A 17,150-nucleotide genomic window follows, 5' to 3' on the forward strand; every position below is an offset into this window, starting at 1 on the left:
GAGACTTGGCCATCTCTCACAGATTTGTCCTGACTAGAAGTTTGGTCCTGTTTTGAAACTACTTAATTGATTGTCAAGGAACTGCCATAATAATAAATAACGAATGTCTGTAGACATGCCCAAAATGCCTGCTCCAGGATTTATGTCAGTGGTTTACCCTATGGCCCAACCTAGCAATTAACCTGCAGACTCCAATTAAGACAAACCCACCTAGGTCTCAGGCAGAGCCTGCTCCTGGGATGTGCAAATGGAGAAATGCTGTGGGAAGATTTTTACAACTGAAGCAGTGTCACTTCTCTACAAGTCAACACACAGACTGTCCCAGAGGCAAGGATGAAACCCAGGGTGATCTGAGATGTCCAAGAGCTCCTTGAGTATTTAGCAGATGTCAGAATCTTGGTCTACAGCCAGGTCAAGACTACCTGTCTGCCTGTCTACCAGCCTCATGGGAGAAGCCAGTGGGCTGGGGGATCTGGAGCTCTGGAAGAGATATCTCTCTCTGCAGCTCCAGGACAGCTACACATTTGGGTAGGATAAAGGGATGGGTAAAAGACAGCAGAAAAACTTGCTGGAACAAAGTAAGCCAATAAACATGAATTCTTTGGCACTCCTCCGTGTCCTGTCTGGCCCTCTTGGCTGTGTATTTCTACAATTTTAAAAATTAATAGCAGCACTGCCTTCCTTCCCAAGCCTTTGAGGCTTTTTTTTTTTCTACGTACACACAATTCCATGTGTGTTTAAAAGTGGGAAGGGAGGCATTTGGGGTTTGTAGGAGAAAATCCCACAGTTTCATCTGTGAGAATCTGCCTCCCATTTGATGAGCTCTCCCTGCTCTCTGCTGCACAGTGATGCTGCTCCAGCTGGCCATTGTGGCCACTGGAGGTTGCAGGGAGAAGAATGTTTGTGAGGTGGTTGTGTAGAAAGGTTTTGTGTAGCAGGACCCAAATTCAAATTGGAGTCTTATCAGTGAAGATGTTATGCAAAGGAGAGGTCACTGGGCAACTGGTTAAGAACAACCTGTGATGCTAAGAAAGCAAATTATTACTTTTTGCAGCAGTTTGTTAGGCATTAAATAAAGATGTATAATTGCAGCTGAAAGCATCATTTTCTCTCCCCCTTGTATTTTTTCCCTATATGAACATGTCCATGACACCCTGCTCAGTGACATGTGACATGGTGGCTTTTGTGTCCAGTCACTGGTAGGAAGTGGTTCAACATAACCATCTGGGAGAGCTTCTCTCCAATTTTGATAATAGAGGGAAAAGTTAACTGGGCTGCCATAAAACAAATAAAGAGAGGAAAAAAAGGAAACCCCAGTGCCTTTTGTTAAGAAGGAACAGATGTAGAGCCATAGTAGCCTGCCAGCTAGGTCAAGTCATATCAAATATTGTGGTTGTTTTCTTGTAGCCTGATCCTCCTTTTGAACTCTCTTTCAGCAATGAAGTTGTAAGGAATGAATTAAAGAAGCTGCCAGCCCTTCCAACACCAGCGCTGAAGGAGCATCCTTCCCTCGCTTACTGGTAATGTATCACTCCCCACAGTCCCTGTGCAGGACCTGGCTCTGGCAGTGTGGTCTGAGAGTGGAACTGGGATGCAGAGATTCCTGCCCTCTGCCTCTGGATCTGTCACTGACTCACTGCATGACTTAACACAAGTAGAGCTACCATCCTGGGCCTCAGTTTCCCCATCTGCCAAATGCCTGGCCAAAAATCCACACTAAGTGTGCAAATGTCCCGATGAAATCCAGAGGCCTAATGTGCCATTTACTTTCACAGCACTTTGCATTTGTGAAAGAGTTTTCCCAGTTGGAAATGTCAATCTTTTGCACTGCCTTATTTTGAGTGATTCAGTTTCCTCTTGTAAATCCTCTCTGTATGGCACAGCTGAACTCATCTCCTTTTACATGAACTCAGTGTTTGGAGGTGGATGGTTGTTTGCTCTGTTTTTATTGCGCTGAAAAACAAGCTCCATGTAGGAGCAGGGTCACATTTAGATTTTGCATGCCACACACATAGATTCTTTGTGCCACCCTGCATATCCCTTTTATCTGTGCAAATAGGAAAGAATTTGGGGAAAGACTATTCATTAAAGGGGAGATACTTTCACTCCATTTTCTGCTTGTTGCTCTTTCATGTTTGCCTTTAAAGCATTAGGCTGCAAGCCTGGGGGTTGGATTGAGCTTCTTTATCTGCTACTCTTTTCATTTCTGCATTTTGGTAATCTTGAGGATGGCAGGGGAAAACAAATCAGTTTGTAGGCTATGATGTCAGTCCTTTTCTTTGCCAAAAAGGTCATCCTCTTCTCCTAGCATGGCTACAACAGTGGAATTAACTGTACCTAATGTCAAGTCATAGGCAAGCTCATCATGAGGTCTCCTAATCCCTTTCTGAGAATATAAGGAGAGATTCAGAGTCTCCAGCTGAAATTAGGATCACTGACACAATAACTGTGGATCATCACAATCTCCTGATATTTCTCTCTAAGAACCAAATCAAATCTTCATGAAAAATGATAAATGTAGGCTGCCATCTCATTGGAGAAGAATGGTCTTCCTCTTAGGAGCATATCTTTTTCCAGAAACTACTCCACACACTCAAAAGCAGTACATTTCCCGGTGGCCTGGCTGACTGACACACTGGAAGCTCAAGCTGAAAGCCGTCTCAAGAGGAGGAGTGGGAACAAGTAGGCACTGACAGGGAAGGCAAATCTGACCCTTCAGCAACAACACGGCCTAAGGTCTTCATAAAGTGCCACATAGTGAGAAGAGCCATGTAAAATCCTCATGCTCAGAATATGAGTATTTGCATTTATACACAAGGTACAGCACTTGCAGCTGTACTTAATTTTGTGGAGGGTCTCATGTGACTGAGAACAGGTCACAGGTTGGGAAGGTGGTGTTGCCAATGGAGTAATAAAATCAGAGGCTACAGTCCTGTGACTCCCTTGTGATTTCATGTCAGTAAGCAGCTCTAAAAGACCTCTTTAACATTAGTAGTTCATTATTTTTTAATGATGGCTTTTTTCTAAACATCCTCTGAAACACTTAATGCTCTCAGGAAGCGTCTGTTGGTGAATCAGACAAAAAGCCTTAAAATTACAGATCAAACTTCAGTGATCTAAGGGAGCAGATTTTTAAAACTGTGTTCTCTGACACTTCTTCGCATCGCATGCAGATTATGTACCAGATGCAGATTTCATCCAAATCTTTTCTGTGAGCAGTCAGTTTTATTCTGCAGTTCTTCAGCGTGAGTGCAAGCAGTCACAAGTGAATATCCAATCCTGGAAAGAAACTTTTAAAACATTAAAGATGGGATGAGCAATGGCTCTAATTAGTTTAAAACAGGCAAACAAAAGAACTTTGTACTATATTTTTATCAGCTGAAGTTGATTAAGAGATAAAATAGATAATCAAGTAAATGCTGTGATACCTTTGGCAAGATGCTGTAATAGATCTTCATAGAATAATACATTTCCATCGCACACCCTTAAAAAGCATCAGCTATTGCACCTACCAAATGTAGCAACACCTGTGGGATGAGTCCTGGATTCTTAGATCAGCACAGTTTGTGCCTCTGATTCCACCTTCATGGAGTCTTGTGGTTCCATACCCTTGGAGCCTTTCCCTTCACTGTAATCTCTTGCAGCTTTCTCCAGGTTCAGAATAATCAGTTGCACATCTTGTTCTCAGGCATCTTTTGGCATCTCTGATTACTGGTGAAGAAAGAAGGGGCTTTTTGGTGGGTTTGTTTCTATTTCTTTTAAATGAAAGCTGAGCTTCTGGTCCTCCCACACAATCCAGGAGTTGAGGGCCTGAGATTTGATTTCTCTTGGCCATGCATGGAAACAGACACAAAACCAATCACAGAGACTGGAGAGAACCTTTAGAAATGTGTTAACTCACAGTGCTCCTTTCCAGACACGTGTCATTGCATTTTATCTCATTTCAGATCCTCCCTAACAAACCAGCCCCGTACTCAGTTGTCAGTAATGAGGCCAATATGAGGTGCAACAACACAAAAGTGAATGCTAGACTGGGATTTTCAACAGACCAGACTTCTCCCAGGTTCCCACAGACTTTGAATGCAAGCTTGTTTTTAGCAATCCAAAGCATCAGTGTTGCCAGAATACCCACCTCTGAAAATTTCAGCTGAAAATCACTATTTAGTGATTTTCTCTGGTTCAACACAGACCTGAGGCCCTGGTCCAGCTCTTGGTCCCTTGGCCTAAGAGGTGCTGGTGGCTTCAGAAGCACAGCATATGACTACAAATAAAGACATTATTTGTTCAACAGTGTAATCAAAATGGGAAAGTCAGGTTAGAAACAGAATAACACTAAGGAACAGCAATGAATGGACAGCTATTTAAAACAGCTCAGTGTGCTGGGAAGAGAGGGAGGGAACAACTCACTTTGAAAATCTGGATCTGATGATGAGAAACTCAAGGCCTGCATTTGCTTGCAAGTTGTCTGCTGTCCAGTTCTATAAGCTGCTGGGGCAGGAGGGATTTCTTGTTACTTCTAAAGATCTTTATCAGAGTTGTCTGCTGCAGAATATCATCCATGTATTAATTTCTGCAGCTTTGGGGGGAATGTTTTATGAGCTGGCAAACAGACAGCAGTGCTTAGGCAGCCTCTGTGTCTCTGTCTCCACATTGGTTAAGCATCCTCTGCCAGCCCTGCACTGTGAATGAGTTTCTGTGTCACCAACAGGGCAATAAAGGCAGAGCAGGGGGGAGAGGAGATGTCAGCTGGTGGTCCCATCAGTGTCCCAGCACTCTCCCAGCTGTCAATAGCTGCATGGCAGCTGCCTGGAGATGAACAGCTGAAATGATAGGGGAGCATGTTTACAGGCTCTGCTAATGCTCCTTCTGACCCGTGAATGATTTTGCTTGTTTTCCCTGGCATGTGCTGGGCTTAACCCTCCAACCCAGAGCTGGAGGCAGAAAGCAACCTCTGTGCTGGATGATCCTTCTTGCACAGGGCAGTGGAAGGAAAAGGAAGTTCAGAGAATTGTTAGAGATAGGACTGTCACACAGATTGTTGTGACTGTGAATGTTTTTCCAGTGTGGACATTGCTATCTGAGCTAGGTGCCCTCAGCTCCCTTTGCTGTCAGCAGAGAGAAGCAGCAGTACCCTCCTCCCAAGGAATCTGTCTAAAATAGATTGGATGAATTGTACTCTGGAGTACATGTTTCTTTCCCCAGTGACAAGGCCAGTGCTGCAGGAAGGTGAAAGGCCACAGATCCCACTCTTAAATATGGCTTGATTGATATTTCAGGCTTTATATTTTTTGTTCAAAGGAAAGAAGAAACAAAGGTGATACTTGCCTGGCACTTAACATCTGTAGACCACAAAACATTTTACTAAGAAAAATCATCAGTACCCTAACAGAACAATGGGGGTATAGCATTGCCTGCATTTGCTTAGAAGAACTGGGTAGAGCCTGAACTATCCCATATTTCTAGCATGGGTTAAAAACACAACTCTTTGTCCTGCTGTTCAGGAAGGCTCCTTGACATCTGATCTGTTCTTTTGAAGGAAATGGGGCATCAATTGGCTTCCCTGCCAAAGGAGTATGGTCTAGGAACATATCAATTGTTTTATAATAAGAATTTGTAAGAAAGCAGAGCACATCCGGAATCACATTAAGTAATCAGCATGTCCAGGTACATCTACCCTTCCCTTGAATGGCAGCAATATGAGAGCTTGATCTGTGTAATAAACTGCACAGAGTGGAAAATAAAACTAGGAGTGTTTTCCAGTGGAAAAACTCACATTATTTTCTGAGAAGTCACTCCTGGTTTGTTCCTGTCTGAGACAGAGGAATTGCATCCACATGTAATCATGGTTTTAAGAGGTAATTTCAAAGGGCTGTAAGCCCTCTCTGTCTATCTTTTTTATTAAGAATGATGTTTTTTGGAGATCTTCCAATACTGAACACTCATGTAATTCAGTTATTGCTCCAAAAGTAATCCTGTTTATGATAATCATGGCAGGAGACCCCAGCTCTGCCTTCATGTGCACACCCATAACATCTGTGGTACTTACTTGGATCAGTGTGCTGAATATGTTTCATAGCTGTAGAATTTAGAGATCATTTTCTAAGCATTAAAATGATTCTGAGGGATTTCATGGGAGATCTGGACCATTCCTTTATCCTGTAATGTGTCACTGGCTCAGTCAGCACCCTGTTCCTGCTGTGGCCTGCTGATGGGACAGCTCTGAAAAGGGCTCTTTTATTTTTGTTGGGTGAATGGGGGAAGCCACTTGGTGAGTGAGTAAGGAAAGCAGTTAAATAACCTCTCAGATAAACAACAGGCTTGTGAGGGAAAAGCTGGCCCTGCTGACAATCTGACACTGTCTCTGAATTGCTCTTTGCTGCTTCACTGATGTTTCTGGTTCTCCTTTCTCTCTTCATTATTAGGGCTGCACAATCCTCAGCTTCCCTGTGCCTCTTCTTTCTAAAAGATGTTGTGGCCCTGGAGATTCTGACTCTCTTTCTAAAAGAGGTTCCATCCTCTCTGGCACAGGGGTGCAAATGGGAAAGGCAGCAATGAGAAGAAGATGCAGTCCTGTTAAGTTGGGCTGGTGAAATCTCCACAAAAGCCCCCGTGGGCATCTCTGAGCAGCCGTGGTGAGGTCATCCAGCATCATCCCACCCTGCTGTGCTCCTTCACACTGCCCAGCAATACAGCTGGCTTCAGTTCTGCCTGGGGAAGGATTACCACATGATGGGCAGCTGAAAGGCCCCATTAGGGGGTCCTGCTGGATCCAGGAAATGCAGGGAAGGAGGAATGCCAGTTCACATTGCCCTAAATCACATGGAGCATGGAGGCATGGGACAGACACAGACACAGATGGAAGCTCATGCAGGGCCAGGTGGGGAGGGCACTAAGGTGGCATGAAGGTAGTTTAGGTTTCCCTCCTCTTGGTCTGGCAAGTTCTGTACAGAATCTCCAGGGGACTCTAACAGATTCCCTGTCCTTGGGAATCAAAAATAAAATACAAAATAAAGAGCAAGTAATTGGTTTTAAAACCTGAGGACTTCAGTGTTCTGTCATGCTAGTGTAGCAGAGCAGGTCCTGTGTGCATTACATTGCATCCTTAGCTTACCCTTTGCCATGCTGTGACCTTGCTGGCACAGCTGCTTGCATGCATCAAATAGCTCTGCTGCCCATTCACTGGAGAAGAATGAGTGAAATTCTTTAAAAGTGAACTTACATGTGTCTCTCAACCTGTCATTTGGGTCATGCTGATCTCTCCTGGATGCTCCATCTCTACTGCTTACTGGCACATACTCAGAATTGTTGTCTGACACAGATGCCCACTGGTGTGGAACAGCCTCCATGGTTCACCTTGGAACACATGATGACATGGTTCATGTCTGCCTAAAACAGAAAATGATCTTAGTCTCCAAGGAGCTGTTGGAAATGGACCCCAGCTCATGCCAGCTCCCAGTGCTCAGCCAGAAGTTGCCTGGGGGAGTGCAAGTTAGTATAACTCTAAAGTAAGCAAAGGCACATGAATACTTTAGGAGTAAAGAAACTCAAGTTTGAGTGCCCTGGAAATATCCCCTATCACTGCTGGTTTTGTTGCCTCTGTGTACACTAGGAATTCCTGCTGAGAGATTGCTCCAGAGTACTTCCAATAGTGCACCTGCAGTTATGCAGTTGCAGTGAGGAGGAATCTGTCAGTCTTAGGGCTGTGACTGGCCACCAATTTCTGACAGTTCTGCCCATCTTTCAGAGGACATGTTGGGCTTGAAAAGAAGTTACAGCAGTTAGGACAAAGCAGATCTTGAGCAGCTCCAATACAAATCTGTTTGCCCTCAGTGTAGTATTGTGGGTATCATTTGTAAGTAAGGAAAGGAATGCAGAGAGGAAAAAGTCTGTACAAGTAGGTATCATGTTTGTGAAGAAAAAGGGCTCTTCCAGAGACCCAACTCTTAGAAAACCTTTTTTATTCTCAGTCTGACTCCCCCTTTGTTTACCCTGCTCTGCACCAAATCCCCTCATCTAATGGTTTTGCTTGGCATCTTTTGATTCCATCAGTCAGTAGCTGTGTTAACAGATGTATCGCTTCAGCTTTTGACAAGATTTTTATATTACATATTTATATAATGATAATGCCATTATTTAAAACATCCAATTTTTTTTTCCTTTCCAGTGAGGATCGAGTCATTGAGCATTACAAGAAACTAAATGGTCAGACAAGAGGTCAAGCAATTGTGAAGTAAGTGAAACAAGAATGATTTCTTTGTGACCTTTGTTTTATTATGAAGTATTTCTGCAGAACTGTAAATACAGTATGTAACTATGCTTCCCATCTCATGCAGTGCTTCATTTTAAAGTATTTCTTGGCTTAATTATTTATTTATCAAAGTTTTTTTTCAGATCATCCTCTCAGCTTCTCAGATGTGTTATTCTCCTCTGTGTTGTTTTGCAGTTACATGAGCATTGTAGAGTCCCTCCCAACGTACGGAGTGCATTATTACGCAGTAAAGGTACGTGCTACAAGAAGGTCCTTCCCGGAATTAAACTCTTGTTGGAGAGGGAGGGAGAGAGGTACAAATGGCCATCCTGCTCTCAGAATACAATACACTGCTACTAAAGTCTTGTTTCACTTCCTGAGGTAGGATAAACTTATTTCAGCTGTGTGTGCATGTTTAGTAAATACAGTTCTAAAGAGGAAAATCCTGTTCTTGGAGATAAAACTCCTGCAGTCCTATTGTGCTGGAGTGTTCAGCTCAGTCAGCAGCATGGCAATGCCCGTGAACCACCAGCAAAGGGACAAGCCAGACACATCTCTGGCAGACAATCCTTTCTGTAGCTCCAAGAGGTCAGATCTCTCCCAGATGGCAGATCCATGAACACCTATTTAGGGCCAGCCATGACCAGCATACTGTAGCTCCCCTGACATGAGATATGTAGATGGATACAGAGATTGTACATCTTTTTAATGCCAGAACAGTCTTGTACTCTAGAGATAGGTAGCACATTCTCATCCCCAAACAGCTCTCCACTTCTGTGTGGACTTCATGCAGCTATTCATGAAGTTCCTCGTTTTTGTCTAATGATTTATCACAAAAATTTCCAGCCTCATATTATTATTATTATTACTTCTCTGCCTGACCAGCTGTGTAGGTTTGGGTTTTTTTAAGTAGAGAAATCAATAAACATGGAAAGAAAGCTAGAGCCACATTCCCCAGAGCATATTCCCCCATTTATCACCCCTGAAGTTTTGATATGTTTCATCATTATCTCTGTGCACAGATCATATGGTTTTTCATACATCTGTAATGTCTTGTACACATGGAGTACAATAAAAACACAAATATCTGACTGTACCTATCTCAGGAGATGTGTTTCTAGTCTATTCCTGCTAATAGGATGTAATAATAAAGTCGTTGTTACTATTATTTTGCAAAAAGCATTAGCCTCATATTTTCTCAGAGGACAGGATCTCTCCAGCACCCTTTGCATCCAGATCTCTTGGACTACTCTAGATCAAGAAAAATCTAGTGGATTGGGCTGGATGTTCAATACTGCAAAGATTTGAGAGCTATTCTAGTGAGCTCCCCATGGTCAATAAGCAGCAGCGAGCACCAATGAGGCAGCAAATATTGCACATAATAGGGTTTGCTTCTGCCTGATGTGGGGGTTTGGTTTTGCTGTGTTTTACCCTGCCATTCTCTATCACATTAACAGAACAGATGTAATTTCATTGAGGACTTCAGCTCAGTAAATTGCAGAGACTGGGATCAGATATCAGCCATTACTCCATAAGGACATTTTATTGCACACTCAGACACAAAGCAGTTGGGTCCGAGCCTGTCAGACCTTATCACTTGGTAGCTCTCAGATCCCATTACGGCTGCATTTTCAAGACTAATGCTAAAATCCCTCCACATAATTCAAGTCAGCTGGGTGACTCGCTTTCCTTCCTCTCCAATCTCTGAGTGTTCAGACTGAATAATTTACAGGGAAGAGAAAGAGGATGCACCGCTGCACAAGGGACCCATGTCAAACCTCCTCAGCACCCCTGACAGCATTTTGAGTAACTTGATCACATGTGATGTATTTTAAATTGTTTTATATGTCATGGCCAAAAGTGAAACAGATCTCTTCTAAACACTGTGGAGCTTTGTGACTTGCAGGAACTCGGCAGGGGGAAATTTAACAACACCCATTCAAAGATACTACTTAGAAACAAATCTTCATCTTGAACAACAACACAGGAAATCTCCAGCATTTCCCCATCGTATTCAATGTAACTCCCTCTGTTTTCTATTTCAGGACAAGCAGGGAATTCCATGGTGGTTAGGACTTAGCTACAAGGGGATTTTTCAATATGACTACCATGATAAAGTGAAACCAAGAAAGGTAAGTGTTTACTTTTCTACCAAGGTCTGGGCTTGCCACACATGTCATAGCTTGAGTCAAGGGTGTGATGTACACCAAATGCTGGCATTGATTCATGTGATTTTTGAAGGATGTTTGTTTTCTCCCAAACTTGTCTCAGTGTCTGCAAAGAATTAATGGACAAAAGTAGCTCATAATTTATTAAAAGTTGTGGGCTTTGGAGGAAATAAGTGTCACTTAATCTTGCAATTTATGGGGTTTTTTTGTGTGTTTCATAAGACATAGATGGTAACTCAAGGGCTGATCCTCTCAGGTGCTGGAGGCCTTCCATTCACTGGCAATGGTGGACTGGAGGTGCTGAGCCAACCCTTGATATTGTATTGTCAAGCCATAAATGATCTGAGAGAAAGGGATGAAGAGACAGGAAAACTGCTTCCATTTATTACAAAAAGAAAATTGCATGATTTTCTCAGGACCAGCATTACATTTGATAAGCAACAATTTTCCTAACTGAAGAGTTAATGTCAAGGTAGCAAGGAAAGCTGACTTTCAACACATATATTAAAAAAAGGCATGGGAAGTTTTAATTCTTGAGCTCAGCCTATGAGGGACACCCATGTGTTCTGATTTTCCCAACTAGAATGCCATCTAATGTAAAAAACCTCATCCCTGAGCACAAGCCCTGCAGGTGGGAATCTAGAGCCTGTTAGCCAAGTGTTTGTTGCACTGCAGACCTGTGGAGACACCAGGAGGCAAGGCTTCAGGCTGGCTTGCAGGCTGCAGAATTGGATGATTTGGAGCACCTAGGCAGCTCTTCTGTGGATGCAAAAGCTTCCACAGTGAATTAAGTTCTGTATTTGTCTTTGCATGGTCTCTGTACCAATTCTTCTTTCACCTCCTCTGGTCACATTCAAGTTGGACACTGCCTGGTGCTCACAGAGAGCATCTTGTATTAAAATGAACTAGAATCAAGGTTTTGGTAGAAAACTGAACTGCTAAGGAGGCAGCAAGAGACAAGAGGTGCATCAATTAGCCTTTTTTCACTGAAGGCTGTTAATGGGATTTTATTCATTAAAAGGAAGGACAAGGAGAGTAAGGAGGTCTTCACAAAGACTAAAAGACACATCTATTTGGGATCAATCATTACCTGCAGGGCAAGCCATCCTCACACATGGTAGCTTAGAACATGCCTAGGCTAGGTGTTTGCACCCACATATCTCCAGTAGTGCCAACCCCCCAGGGAAGACATGTACTTAAAAGATGCCTTCAAAAGTCTTAGGAATACAAACGTTTCTTTGGAAGAAATTACCGCCCTGCCATGACAGGACTCAGCCTTTCTCACGTTATAGCAATTACTGTCATCCTTCTTGGGATGAGAGGGTTGGTGGAGAGCATCAGAAGGAAGGATTGGAGAGATCAGGTGCTCTGACTGCATTAGAGGAGACATATTTCCACCAGAAGGGTCAAGCTTCCTTTCTCAGCTTTTCTACTTTCTTTTCTCAGCTGTTCAGGATGATCTACTCTGTAGCATTGGTTTTGGAGCCTGATTAAATCTTCACCAGCCTCTCTGTGTCCCCACTAGCCTACCTCTAGCACTCACACTGCACCTCAAATCAGGGGCTTTAGGCACCTCTGATCCTTCTTCTCCAAGTGTAACCCTAAAAAAATAGGGTGCTGGTTTTCTTTTTTTGGGGAATTAGTTTTTTTGGTCTCAGCAAATCATGTATGTAATCCAGGAGACCCAAAACAATGGTGCTGCCTTATGTATAAACCACTAAGAACTGTGGCAGAAGTAGTCATTTATCTATGAGGAAAGGTTGGGTGGGAAGGGAAAGCAGGAATTTCCAGGCTTGGATCTGTCCATTGTGACAATCCAGAGACCACAGCAGTGAAAAGACAGCCTAGATGAGCATTTCTCTGCTACATGATGCTTGCAAACTCCATCTGTTGGCAGATCTATTCCAAAATGAACAGCCTAAATCAGGGATGGGACTTGAACAGAGTGACTGAGGCTTCGTTATTTCTCCATGGAGTGATTTTACCTTCTGTCGAGCAAGCAAAAAGACTTCTTACCCTACACAGGTGGTAAAAGCCCTCTGGCAAGAGCACATCAACTGCCTCAGTGAGGCATAGTGTTTAATCCTCTTGCTAATTAGATTGTAAAATTGCACTCGATAACCCTGGTATCTGGGAGCAGCCTGCCACAGTATCTGATTCATTTCACTGCACCAGCATGTGCTGGTTCAAGTCTTTGCTGTGCAGATGGGAGGGGTAAACTTTACTGAACTTTCTGCAAGGTAAAATTAGTGGGGGAGGTGGAAAGAGATTATGGCTTTTCTGATCTTTCATATTTTGTTCCTGCACATTGCCAATGCCAGAAACAAATTGAAAACTTACAATGGAGAAATAAGTCTCCCTGGAAAAAACACAAGCAGAAAATTTTAGCAAGAAACCAGCTGAAATCAAGACATTTATATTAAGTGCCTATAAAAACCTTGCTTGTCTTATGAAGGAGATTGTAATGTTTTCCTATATGTCATCCTAGATAGATTTCCATGTTTCTTGTGCTTGTGAGTAAAACTGTAACACACACTAAGCAGCTGAACCTATCTCGGGCAATCCCATTAGCAGTCACTCAAAACCATGATTTCATTAAATTGCTGGAGTAAATCAGCCATGTGTCTCTAGAAAACTAACCAGGTTTGTCAGCAAGTTAGATGATACTGGAGAGGGGAATTGAGGCTGATGCAGGGCCAGAACCTCATCCTGCTTGCACTGTTCTCGCTCAGGCATCAAGTTCTCCAGCATTACGGGGGATGCAGCTGAGATGGGTATCTGGCACCTAGTCCTGGGTGGTTCAGGTGGGAATGCAGGGCTATTAAACTGGAATGCAGTTGTACCTAGACTGCAGAGACTAATGTGTCTCTGTGTTTCTATTTTTATGTTCCTTCCTGCCTATACTTGAATTTTGTGGAAGCCCTGAATCTACCCAAAGCCATCACTTCGAGGGTCATCCTTTTTCTTCTGTCTGTTGAGGACCAGCTCACAGACTCAGCAAGCCCTGTCAAAGGCTTTCCCTTGAATGTTGCCTGTTGTAGTGCAAAGTTGGTCCTATGAGTTATAATCTGCTGGCTGTTCATTCTTGGGTATGAAATAATTGCAAAAGTTTTGGTATACTACACAAAATCCAATGCTCCAGCTGAACAAGAGGAAGGGAGTATCAAGTGTGGGAAGGTGGCTGCTGTCCTGCCAGCCATGTATTGAAGCATTCTGGATGCTGGGCTTGCAGAACCAGTGTCATTTGTGTAGAACCAGCCTACAGCTTCCAGGGTGGACAGAATCTATTTCCCTCTATGTTAAACTTAGCTTCTACAAATGCTTTCTTGTGAAAAGACCAAACCCATCATTTTCAGTGAAGGGTCATTAGAGGGTTTTTTGCTTGAATTTCAGAGCAACTGGAAAGAAAGCCAAGGCACTGCAGCAGCCCAATGTGAGCATTTGTCTGTGAGTGCTGTGTGTCCATTTTAACCAGCACACAGGGATGGGACTCCACTCCATCCCCAGAGACTGTACACAAAGAACAGCAGTGTAGCCTGGAGCTGTGAGATCTGTACACCCAAGTAGTAGCACCAGGCATATCTCTGTTGTTCTAGTGAGATATTCCCACTGATTTAAGAGCCCAAAGGCATTTTTTAGTGCAAACAGCTTAACAGTTAGTAAACAATTAACTCCAAACTGAAGAGTGAATGATTAACAAAGTCAGCCAAAGGACTTCCATATGGCAGATAAAAAGACAGAGAAAATGTTTAACTTATCACCAAAAATTAAATTACCTTAAAGGAGAGTCTGGTAATGTTTAGTTGCTTTGTAAGAGATACGTCTATATAGTGTTATCTCATTTTCTTCTATAGAAAGCTAGTGGCAATGAAACCTAAAGTGAGCCTTTTTTCTCAGACTCATAAATATTATCATTGCTTACATTATCTGGTTACTGAAGAGAACCCAAAAGGAATAAACGTTTTCATAAATAAGATAAAATGTGAGGCATCACAAAATTCAGCCATTAATATAACTTGACAAAAAATTTCCTTGTTACAGCTACCAGTTTCTGCCATTTCTTCTCAGCATTACCCTTTCTCTGAGATTAAATGAAGCATACTGTGAGAATGCTCTGTTGCTTTCCATAAGGTCTATGCAACAGTCTTTGGGTTCTCATGACAAAGAATTTGATTTTTAGTTTATAGTGTTGTCATGAATCCAAAGCAAAAGTTGGGTTGACTTCCCATTTAAACATGTGAAAACAAGAGGCCAGTTGGACCCATCCTATCAAGCAATGCAGAGCACAAATAAATTCAGTAGTTTTAAGTGTCTGATCAGAGAAAAATCATCAGCTTGTCAAAAGCATGAGCAAAGTAATCAGTACACTAATTGTGTCCAGAAAGTGAAAGATTGCTGCCCAGTGCCACTTGGCCTTGTCCAAACAACAAGAGATAGAGTGAACTTTCCCAATTCCAGAGGCAAAATGAGATATTTACACAAGAGGAGCAATAGCCTAATTAAGAGCTGCTTTATTGCAGAACAAATAGATCCTCTCTGCTTTAGGGCATAATGAAGCATTGTCAAGTCAGTAATTGCATTGATGGAGTGGTTAAACTTGTGCTTCCTGTGGTGAAGGAATGACAGACCAGTAACTTACAAAAACGTAAAGTAAGGATTGATGTGAAATGTACAGAAAGTAGTGAATGATGGGGAGGAGGAAGCTGACAAATTGCTCTCTGACCTAAGTGATCATAGAACACAGGGAGAGTCAAAAAGGCAAAAGAAACATGAAATTCAAATTAGTTACAGGGAGCCCAATTCACTTGCACAGCTCCTTGCCACATGATACCATAGAGACAAAGAGCTGAGAAGGATTGAAGATAGCGCTAAAAGTGTGACCTTCCATCCAGGGTTTGAACATTGGGTTGGTGATTTTCAAAGAGGATTTTGGGACGGGTTATAAATCCTCCTGTTCAAGGAGGGCGTTTGATTTGACACCAAGTTGGTTTCTGTTGTCAGAGGTATGGAGCATGTGTCTCACTCCTCTCACTGGCATGCTGCTGAGCCACAGGGTGTATCCAGAACAGGTTGGACTTCCTCTAGGGCTTCCAGAATCAAGTGAGGTCAGAAAATGTATTGGACTCATGTTTCATTGGGCTCCTCATCATTTCCTAGGACCTTTGCAAACACCTGTGCATTGCAGACAGGGATAGCAGATTTCAAATTTACAAATGATAAAAAATGAGCAGAAACCATTTCCAGGAAATACTGGTTTAAAAGCTCGTGGAGTCTCAGTGGCACTGCTGTAATAAATTATTCAGTGTGATTAGCAGGCTGTTAAGGACTACCTGCTGACTCCTTCTGCTCTGTGCTTTCATTTCTCTTCCCCTTGCTGATCCCTTGTGCTTCTTGGGTTATGGACTTGGCTGTAAACTGAACCAGTCTTCAGGTCACGGTGGGTTCAATTCATTTTATAGTGCAGTAATTCAGTCTTGGTTTAGTATTTGGAAATGTGGAGCATGGAAGGAAGGAGACATATACAAAGCAAGGTTCCTTACCATAGAGAGAGATTGCTCACCCAATTTCTTTCCTTTCCAGACCTGCTAACACTGAAAAGCAGGCACAGTTTAAAGCCTTTCCCTGCAGAAATGCCCTATTCCATCCCTATAAGACAGGGGACCATGTTCTCACCAGCACCTTTTTTCCTGCTGTTTCCCCTCAGTTTGGGTTTCTGCCATCCAGCACCGGGCACTTCCCCTTTCAGCACCCACTACTCCATGCCTTACCACTGTGCCAAAGAGCTGCCAAACACACTGGGAGCTGAATAAATGACATCAAAGCACACTGGGCTGGAAAGCAGGATTATGTCCCTGACACTGAGAACTTCCACAGGATTTGGCTGGACATGCCACTGGGCTGTGATTCAGTGAACATTTCTTTTGGCAGCAGTATCAGCTGAAGTGGCCTTCAGCACTCTCCTCCCCCATCACAATCCTGCCCCCACTGCTCACTTCCTCCCCTGGGCCCCCTCCTCAGCCATCCTGGTATAGCTGTGCATTTGGGAAGGAAACTGCTCCAGAGAAGGGATTGACTGGCTTAGCACCACCCAGCCATAAAAAGTGGTCACTCTTAACCTCAATCACCATCTGACCCACAATCCCACTCACCATCTGACCCACAATCAGTATGCTACAGCAAAGCTGTAGGAGCTGGATATGGATACAGGCTGCATAAATCACTGCAGCCAGAGAAAGAAGCAGCCATTAACCTACACAGTAACTTTGTGGAGCGAGACAAGAGCTTCAGAGCTCTGAACAAGTTGGAAGGAGTTCAAATGCATTGAATTTGCCATGGTTGAACCAGGATGAATTAACTGTTGGGTATAAGGTCATCATCCCCACTTTTTTCTCCTCATAAAAGTTGGTTAAAATTTGCTTTGGTGTGTCTCCCAAACAGGGCTGATTTCAGACAGGTGAGTAGATTGTCTAGGTAAATTAACTTTTTAGAATCATGCAGTCATGCTCAGTTTCCATTATGTAGGTAAATAAGTAGTTTTATCAACTACAATGTTTGCAAACATTAATACATAGTCTTAGGCACTGCTGCTTTATAAAGAAACCAGCACTATTCTGGTGGTTTTGTGTGCTGTGGTGATACCATTAGACATATAGTTCCCAGGGTTTTCTGTGAGAATTTAAATTCAGAAAGGCTAGAGCATGACGTCCCATCCCATGATCTAGCCAAGTCAAGCC

At 43.0% G+C, this 17,150-nt stretch overlaps 1 protein-coding gene across 7 annotated transcripts in view; it reads left to right on the forward strand.

Moving 5' to 3' along the window:
• The window catches only part of FRMD4A (FERM domain containing 4A), a 281,910-nt gene that overhangs the window by 215,267 nt on the left and 49,493 nt on the right, over positions 1 to 17,150 (forward strand). For all 7 annotated transcript variants that reach the window (XM_030959642.1, XM_030959640.1, XM_030959641.1 and 4 more), the window contains exons 8-11: positions 1,437 to 1,520; positions 8,165 to 8,230; positions 8,444 to 8,501; positions 10,294 to 10,380. In XM_030959642.1, the coding sequence (XP_030815502.1) occupies positions 1,437 to 1,520; positions 8,165 to 8,230; positions 8,444 to 8,501; positions 10,294 to 10,380 (295 nt within the window). The remainder of the gene's footprint in view (positions 1 to 1,436; positions 1,521 to 8,164; positions 8,231 to 8,443; positions 8,502 to 10,293; positions 10,381 to 17,150) is intronic.

The sequence above is a fragment of the Camarhynchus parvulus genome, chromosome 1A (genome assembly GCF_901933205.1).
Source record: "Camarhynchus parvulus chromosome 1A, STF_HiC, whole genome shotgun sequence".
In the NCBI taxonomy this organism is placed as follows: Eukaryota; Metazoa; Chordata; class Aves; order Passeriformes; family Thraupidae; genus Camarhynchus; species Camarhynchus parvulus.